The 9253-nt window shown below is 39.0% G+C and overlaps 1 protein-coding gene across 1 annotated transcript in view; it reads right to left on the reverse strand.

Moving 5' to 3' along the window:
- Positions 1–3014: 3014 nt before the first annotated feature.
- The window catches only part of LOC101859319 (peripheral plasma membrane protein CASK), a gene marked incomplete at its 5' end in the record, with an annotated part of 33909 nt that continues 27670 nt past the window's right edge, over positions 3015–9253 (reverse strand). The window contains 2 exon segments of the mRNA XM_013080779.2: positions 3015–3540; positions 6069–6167. Coding sequence (XP_012936233.2) covers positions 3364–3540; positions 6069–6167 — 276 coding nt within the window.

Genomic DNA, 9253 nt, shown 5'->3' on the forward strand with positions numbered 1-9253 from the left:
TTATGGCTGATTGTGCACTGGTCAGAGAGAGACGAAATCCCAACAACAAGATAACAGACTGCAAGTCCACGTTATAGTGATGAAAAAGTCCTCACTTTTCACCTTGAGCATAAGGACATACTGTTGAAGAATGCAGAAAAACTAGCCTCATCTATAACAGAAATACATTATAACGGTGCCGATTTAGTTGAAGATCTATCACGATATTTTTGGTTGAATTTTGTCAGTCAACCATGGACTTGGTCCAACTACCGGTTTCGTTGAAAGTCTATCAGATTATAAAGGCTTGGGACTTGTGTGGGACTTTTGACAAGGCTCTGTTTACATTTCTCTTTGTGTTTACACAGGCTTTGGACTCTCGTTGACCGTATTAAAAATGTTTTGGTGGTTGTAGTTTGCCAGGGAGGAGCGGGGCTGGCCCCTTCCCGATATTTTAAAAATTGTCCTATTTGGTCACTTGCTGTCATGACTTACAGGCCAATCAAAACCTTTACCATCGCAAAAATGCTTTGGTCTAAAAGAACCCGCAAAATTAAGCAATTCACACACCCACACACAGCAATAGTGTAATCATACCCCTTCAGTCTAAAAGCTCCTGGTGCTGTCGTTACCATGGCCAATCAGATGGGACTTATGCTACACTAGACCACAGTAGTCGATCAGGCTGGACTATCAGTGAACTGCCTTAGTGCGGCAGCCCTTCAACTAAACTGGCACCCACTTATATATGTCACACGCATCACGCATAGTTTTGAAAACAGAAGTTTGCCTTCTTTGGTGAAAGTAAATTATACAGCCCCCATTTTAAATTGTCTGATCTAGCCGTGCAACAACCGGGGTGACCGTGGTGGTCACAGTAGGGCTGCCGCTATGTGTTGTAGGAACAGGAAACAGCTGGCAGAGATCAACGACGTCTGGTGGTAGGGGAGACTATACTTTACTTTTACCCCTTTTGTCAGCTTTTTAAGAAATCTGTACTGTACGGGATCAATCTTTGAGACAGGGGCATTTTGACATGTTGAAATGTATAAAATAACAAATATCTGCCAGAGTAAAGAATTTTTATATTGATACCTTTTCATCTGTCAATTAGCGTCTGGCTGATAGAAAACTACCTCCTTTTTCTTCCTGATAATTCAGTGCTCTTTCCTCACACTCATGTATCAGTGCTAGGAATTATTTTTGCCAAAGTGCGCAACTGATGGATCGGTGCTATGGGCTCAAAGGGATAAAAAAGAAGTATAAATTCATTGTTCATACAGATGTTTTTGCTCCATTACCTTTATCTGAAACGTAAAAATGCAGGCAGATAACAACATGCAGACCGTGATGTACACAAATTCATGTTTCTGATTTGTGTACCATGGTATGAATGTGCTGCTACATTATGCCTGGTCTGCTGTTGATCGGACATATACAGACTTCAAAATAAGTTAAGGACCACCTTGACAGACAGCCCTGGTTTTTTGAAAATCCGAAAAAGAAAGAAAGACAGCAAGGAATGTTTTAAAATCTTTTGCTCTGAAAGTGTTAATGGGTTAACAATGCCACCACGGACATTCCTCAGTTAAAATTTCTGGCGCACGTCATAAACGGACGTACGGTCTCGAACTGTGCTCACTTTGGTGGCAAAAAAGCCCCCTTTTGCTCAAAATCCAGTATCGCATAAACATACCATCAAAACGAATCGAAAGCTGAGAGACTTTGATCGTGCCAGAGCTATGGCATGGCTGCAGGATGGAGTTGGAGCCCGAAAAGTTGCCCGAAGGCTCGCAGTGTCACACTCTGACATTGTTTGCTTGAGGCAGCGTCATCAAGCTACTGGATCAGTCCAAGAACGCCCACGTGCAGGTCGACCCAAGAAGACCACTCAGAGTGTTTGCAAGTGGTCCTTAACTTATGTTGAAGTCTGTGTATGTCCGCTAAGTCCTTCAAGAATTGATGAGAATCTGGCTTAAAGGTTTTCAACATTTTGTCGTATGGTAAAAAGTGTTTGATACGCTGTAACACATAAACTGCAGTCTCCGTTGTGCATGTGTCTGCCTTAATTATTTTGTTGTAAAGCACATTGATCATCTCTAGGAGATGAAAACGGGCAATGTAAATGCAATTTATCATTATTTATTATTATAACACGCAAGGGCAGAGAGAGCATGACAAGCATCTTTAAAGCGCACATGACACAAAGTATCAACATAGTCGGGACAAGTGCTGCAGTTCTCAAATACTACGTCACGTTGAAGGGTAAGGCTTACACCACATGTACACCAGAACTCAAGCTTGAGTTTATGAGGTATGTTCTAAAAGTTCAATGCTTTTGCTACTTTTCGTATTGAACAGAGCAGCATTACCGCCTTGGGGAGTCTAATATCGAGTTTTGAATCAAAACAAATAAATTGACATTGTAGGTACCACATGACTTCTTAAAAATTTAGACATACATCAGTTTTTGAATGTATATAGATATGCGTGCGTGTGTGTGTGTGTGTGTGTGTGTGTGTGTGTGCGTGCGTGCGTGTTGCATTATAGTGAAATCAGGCGCTCATCTACCTAATGTTAGTGAAGAAACTGACATTATCCCTCCCCCCCCTCCCCCATTTGGCAATTTTTTTCCCGGTTACTTCTTGTTTTGGGCTCAACACCTTCCAAAAAGTCCACTTTAAAATATTTTCTACACAGATTTTAATTCTAAAAATATTGATCAAAGGCACGAAAAATGTTAATTTGTTTTTTCCAAGGACTCTACAACTTTGGAAGTCGCCAAACTTTGGAAGCCATTTTCTCGCTAAATTTAAATCAGACACAGTGCAACCACTACCTCCTTCAATCACAAATATCTCGACCTCTATTCAAGATAAATGGGCATTTTTAAAATTGAAAGTAAAGCAAATGAACAGGCTTTATGATGATACCAATAACGCCATTAGGCCCAAAAATTGATAAGCGCCTGATTCCACCATGTTAAATACATACACATATATGTATAATCTTTGAAGTGAAATTTAAGACAAATATACAGGTTTACACTCTTTTTAATTTCAATTAATAGAATTTTGAAAAGACAGAAGTAAGAGTTTGTTTCAAGTGCAAAGTTCTCAAGAAGAGAAGACATTACCAAATACACTTCTTCAACCAACTTTCACAATGAGTTCACCAAGAAACATACACACTTTGTAGTCAATGACACAAACAATCACACATGTGACAGGTTCTCACACGGATACACGGGATATATACACGCGTGTGAACTCACACAAATACACGACATACACAAATAACGATCCTATCACACACAGTAAGAGTTCACATCTCAAGTGGCAGACACAACAGCAGCATCGTTCTCTCCATCTGTGCCTTTCCTCCTCAGTAGACCCAACTCACAGGCACCCACTGGGGAGTGGAGCATATGTCTTCAATGGCTTTTTCTAATGTTCGGATTGTTTCGTCGATGTCGTTGTTCACAATCTTCAAATCAAAGTAGTGGCCGTAGGCCTTCTCCAAAAGTTTGCTCTCATTGGCAAGTCGTTCCAGGCTGGAATCCTAAATAAAAGAAAAAATCCAGACTTATAATGGCTATCATAATGGTCAAGAAGGTGTAGTGGAGGCTTTGCCAGTTGGAATTTATATATAACACTCTCATTGTTACAAGATTTCTTTTTAAAAAAATGTCTTTACTCTCCATGCCCCATGAGCAATTTTCTTGTGTGTCAATTAATAATAATAATATATTGCATTTATATAGGGCATTTCCACAAAAAAGTGCTCAATGCGAGCGCTGTACAATAATACAAAGAACATATGAAGTGCACAGCTCCTATAGTAATCCTCTTTCTCTCTCTCTCACTAGTCTCACTCTGTCTCTCTCTGTCTCTCTTAATAACTGTCAAAGAATTATGAGATGGATTTACCTAGAGATGCAGACTGTCTTACACAGCACAACAAATCATGAAACAAAATGAGCAAAAGTACAGATACTTTTTCTTCGCCATGATTAACAGCTTAAACTCAGGTAATAAAAATATTCCTCAGCACTCTGACAATTAGCCGGCTCCACTTTGTTAACATGTGAAAAAAAAGTAGCAAGAATATGCAATCATGTGACAAGCAGATTCTCAGAATGACTTTTTCTTTCACATCTTACATTAAGTTTTGAAACACTCACTTTGCACATAGATCTTTCCTCAAACAAGCGAAAAATATCCAAAGTTTCATCACTACAAAAAATAAGTGAAAAAAAAAATGGTGCTGTGAGGTAACAGTTCATGCTTGTATTAGTTACAAATTACGTGTTAACTATATACTTTTGAGGATATGTGTCGGTGACAATTTTGCACAACTGCAAAATGTTTAAAGCAAAAGTTATACAAAACTGAAAGAAATGTACAGTAAAACTGAAAACTCAAGATTAAGGGTAGGAAAACATTAAATGGTATAGGTACAATATGCCCCTATCAACGCTATTAGTATTAGGTTATTTAAGAGGCGAGACCTCCGAGTTTAATGTCCATCTCCGAAAGGACCGAGACAAATGGGAAATTCAAGTAAAGGGCCTTTCCCAAGGACACAACGTTGAACCAAGCTGAGGCTCCAACCCTCAAACCCACAATCTCACGATTGCGAGTCCACTAACCTACCAAACAGAAAAAAACCCTGAGATTAATACTGGTAGAATCATTGAATATCTGGTCTTCCACTGTGGTGTCCATTACTACTGACTTTGCATATTATTCCAACCCCCCCCCAAAAAAAACCCAAAACCCAACTGTTTGAGACCGTGTTGTACAAAATCTATTTTTTTAAAAGTGTCGTAACAAAACCGGCCCTGTACTTGTAAGGGCATTATGAGAAATAAAGGGTGAGAGTGATCTATGCACCCTTAAGGAGGGGGGTGGGGGGGGGGGTGGTCTCTGTTACTGGAACAGGAAACGGTGGGCCATCTTCTTCTTCTCGTCTTCTTCTTCTCATCTTCTTCTTCATCATCGTCTTCTTCCTCTTCCTCATCATCTTCTTCCTCTGCTTCTTGTACCCTTACTAGAGCTAAGGAAGTGACTTGGCCAAGTGTAAGATATTCATCTCACAGAGCAGTTGATTGTACGTACTTGGCCCTTTTATTTATTAATAGAACATAAAATCATTCCCTACCTGACAGGAGGCAATATGTCATTTTTGGAGGTACTCTTAATATTTATACTGATTAGAGTAGTTTCAGTTTTTGGGTAGGAATGCACTTTTAAATTTTGTCCGAATGGCAGCCTAACAGGCCTACTTAAAATTTATTTTTAGAGCTACCAACACCCCCCGGGGCAGTTCCACTGACTGTAGTGTCTTTAGGCCATTCCCAAAGAGGGGACATTTCTCGTTCATGCACAGTAGAATTGTAAATGGGCTGATTCATCATGTCACACTCATAACTGTGCCTGATCTACAACAGGGAACTGCTGCTTTTTCTTTCCTAATCCTTACTATTGTCATTTTCCTCAACTTTTTTTGTATTTTTGTCACTCTCTTGCGACCTGCTATTTCCAGGGTGCCTTGATAGTTGAAGCAGACTTTGTGCTGTTGAAGCTAGAGAAATGAGCAGAGTAAGTCTGATTCCGTGTAAAGACTTCTCTATTGACACCCACCCCTTGGCACTCATATGACCTTATGCAGTTGTGAGCGCCGTAAAACCCTCTACTATAAAACTAAGAGCTACCAAGGAATCGTTAATATGTAAAACATTCACATGTAACCTCTGGAATTTTTCACTTTTCTTCAATAAGACGAGGCACTCGGTCCTACTTATCCTAGGATCACGGATGTGGAAAACATTAGCAAAAACATAATGCTTGAAGGGATTGAACTCTAACATCCTGAGTTCACAGGCAAACATAATATCCGTTGAGTCACTCAGCCTCTGACATGGGCTGTAGTTGCTGTGACATGTGAAGATATGAGGGCTTATAGTATACCTTACTTCACTTTTACTGAATATGTCCTATTTCGTTAGACAAAAAGTTACTCATTTTGTATCCTGAGCACTGGGATCTTTCCTGAAATCTGGCTGACCATTCCTTCTCGCTACTTACATTGATATTTTTTAGGGTCTCCCGCAGCTCTTCAGGTCGAGGGGCGGCAATAAACACAACATATGGGGCATAATCAGCAGCACGTAGAACTTTCAAGGCCTGTAACAAGGTGCAACAGAGCTTACACAGAGCTACACACAAGCAAACAAACCACAATGGTAGGCAAAGAAAAGAACACTGACACGTATACACAAGCTGAGATCATGCATGTAAGTGAGAAGCAATCTCTAACAAACTTATCTTAATTTAAAAAAACAACCCGAACCACACAAACAAAATCAAATGAAATAAATGCATTCACTTTAATAAATTATCAAGACTGCACGCCAAAGCTTCCTTTTATCAACTGTCTACAACTTTCAGTAAACACTGTTGTTTTTTTTCAGCACTGAGTAGTTTTTCTTTTTAAATAAAACAGAACAACAATAGTTATTCTGCGACAGGAGCACAATATGAGAATAATAACCCTGAAATGAAGTAGAAGGTTCAGACCACAGCAAAGGACCCACTAATCATCTGACTTCTCTTCATGAAGCTCCCTGACCAGCTGTCTCATTAGCTGATGGGCTTTTGAAGGAAAAAACTACCAACAAGACTTGTCCGACAAGCAGTCATGATAGAAGAACAAAATTGTACAACATTAATCTAAGACAAAACACAGACTGACAGCTCAGTGTAAAAGACTCCACCATATCCCACTTTGAAAGGTGACGTATGGTGGAGTCCTGCACTGAGCAGTCTAGATGCAAACTGCACATCAGACTCTTCATATTTGAAAAGTCATAGCCAACTTCCTGAAAATGAAATAAAAAAATGACAGACAACAATGATTACAAGATACACTATTAATGAACTGCTAGGTGTAAACTGCATGCTATGCACTTCTTGATGAACTGAAATGTAGGCAAACAAGAACAAATTAACACAGTAGAAATCATAATACCACGCACACAAAGTTCTATTCCTTTTAGGGCACTTCAAAGACACAAGCTATCATTCCAAATAAGTATGGAACTAGTAAGCTAGAAAGAAAGAGTGGAAGGTTGGAGGGCACCGCTTGCAGGAGATCTTTCTTTCCTTATGTTGTTTCTATCTATCCTGCTTTTTCCCTGCACTGCTGGGCCATTATCTTGCAGATGGGCTTCTCTACATTTAAACTCAAGCTGAACTTAACATAAAAAAAATAAATAAAAAGGAAAGACTCAGAAATCAACATCGGAATTGAATCAACACCGGTATTGAATGGCCCTTTATTTTGAAAGCGTAAAGAATGAAATCTTCTATTTTAAATCATTGGCCTTTTCTTTATCCGCAAAGCTGACGAAAAAAAATCTGAAAGCATAAACCTGCTTTTCAGTGACACTTCGACTCTCTGCATTTCTTCGGCACACAGAAAAAAATTAATCTTATCTGGTTGATATATTACAGGAATTCTTCAATTCCTTGAGGGTTAAATAATTGTCCACCTGTCTCACCTTTCTGTTTTCCTGGCTCATCTACAATTTTATCTGGATAGACAACTGTCTGCTTTTGTCATTTAAAAAGCAAGACCCCTCCCCACCACCCACACACACACACACACCAATAACACACAGGATGAAATAAAGAACAACACGGAGGTAGGAGGGGACTATGGGGTGCAGTTAGGGAGACAATATCATCATGCAGTGTGAGCGAGGCACAATGGTCGGGGGCCGTCGCCGTGGCTACCTCCTGGAGTCCTGGAAGAGTGGGTGCTGCAATAAAAACTATGATGGGAGTGAAGGTGGCTGTCCGTAGAACTTTGATAGCCTGAAGGAAACACAAAATGTTCTTTTAAGTTAGAGAGTCAATAAGATCAGTTAAAGTCTTGTATTCTCTCAGACAGAAGTTTGTTATCAAGTCTGCTATTGTAATATTATAGATTGCACAGCGTATAGAGCTACCTGTTGAGCGAGAATTTGCATTATACAATTGCTATTTATTATCATTATTATTATTATTAATAAAAGAATGTTATGTGCACCGCCAAATATGGTCAAAACTGTCTAAAACAACCACCCATTGTCGAAGAGCAAAGTGTCCATCTTAAACAGTGTCATTATAAAGTAAAAAATAAAATCCACAAGAGAGGAAATGGGAAAAGGTGATTGTCATATATACAAGTGGCTGTTAAAGAAGATTTGACTGTACCAATTTGCTACTGGGAAAAATGAGGAAAATAATGTAAATAGGCGACCTTTCCAAAAATGCAACGACTAATTAATAATAATAATAATAATAATAGTCGATACCCACTCAACAGCAAACTCCATTCGCTTTATAATCTATATTATTGTTGGACAAAAACACTGAACCTATGATTTTACAATAGTAAAATGAATGACACAGCCTCTCCATCTTCACCACAACGCTGTTAAGCACTCTCATATGTGGTGGAGAATGTTGCTGGAGAGTTCTGCTTCTGTTCTGTTTGTTCAATTCTTTCATCTGTCACTTGTAGTCTATCTCAACACTCACTGAATCACCAAACCAGCAGTGCTTTTCGATAGCTGAAACTATAACTACTTCAGCTATTCTTATCTGATCATCACATTACTACCAGTCTTCATAAAGATCAGCCGAGGATCCTATAAAATATACAATAAACCTGCTGATGTTGCGAGCTCAGATCTACCAGAGCAGTTCACTGAGCAAAAAGCACCGATCTTCACATGCTGTTCATTGGATGGGAAGTGAATAAACAAGTTATCAACATTTTTCAATCGACTGAAGACCCTCAAGACCATGTAATTTTACCAACGTGCAATTATAGAAACTTAACTTATACTTACCTTAAAATGGCCACATTTAAAGACAACTTCCCAAGAGAATTATATTGTTATACTTTTCTGGAAAGTCTCAACAATCTAAAACATAGTATTCTTCTCCGAATCGCATTTGCTTCAATATCGTCAATGCTCATAGATGAACTAAGATTTACATCTAATCATCACATTTGTGCACTATGTCAACAATAATGGGTTATAGTAGTTAAGTATAGTCCACCTTTTCGAACTGCTAAACCAATTATGCAACATCTGTGGTCACTGTGGGATTGGAGCTACGTTTTGTTTTTAAAGGAAAAGGAAAAAGTGGGCTGTGATTGACATAATGAGCAAAGACATGGAGAAAGGTGTGTGTGTGTGTGTGTGTGTGTGTGTGTG

Source organism: Aplysia californica, unplaced genomic scaffold, assembly GCF_000002075.1.
Source record: "Aplysia californica isolate F4 #8 unplaced genomic scaffold, AplCal3.0 scaffold00099, whole genome shotgun sequence".
Lineage (NCBI taxonomy): Eukaryota > Metazoa > Mollusca > Gastropoda > Aplysiida > Aplysiidae > Aplysia > Aplysia californica.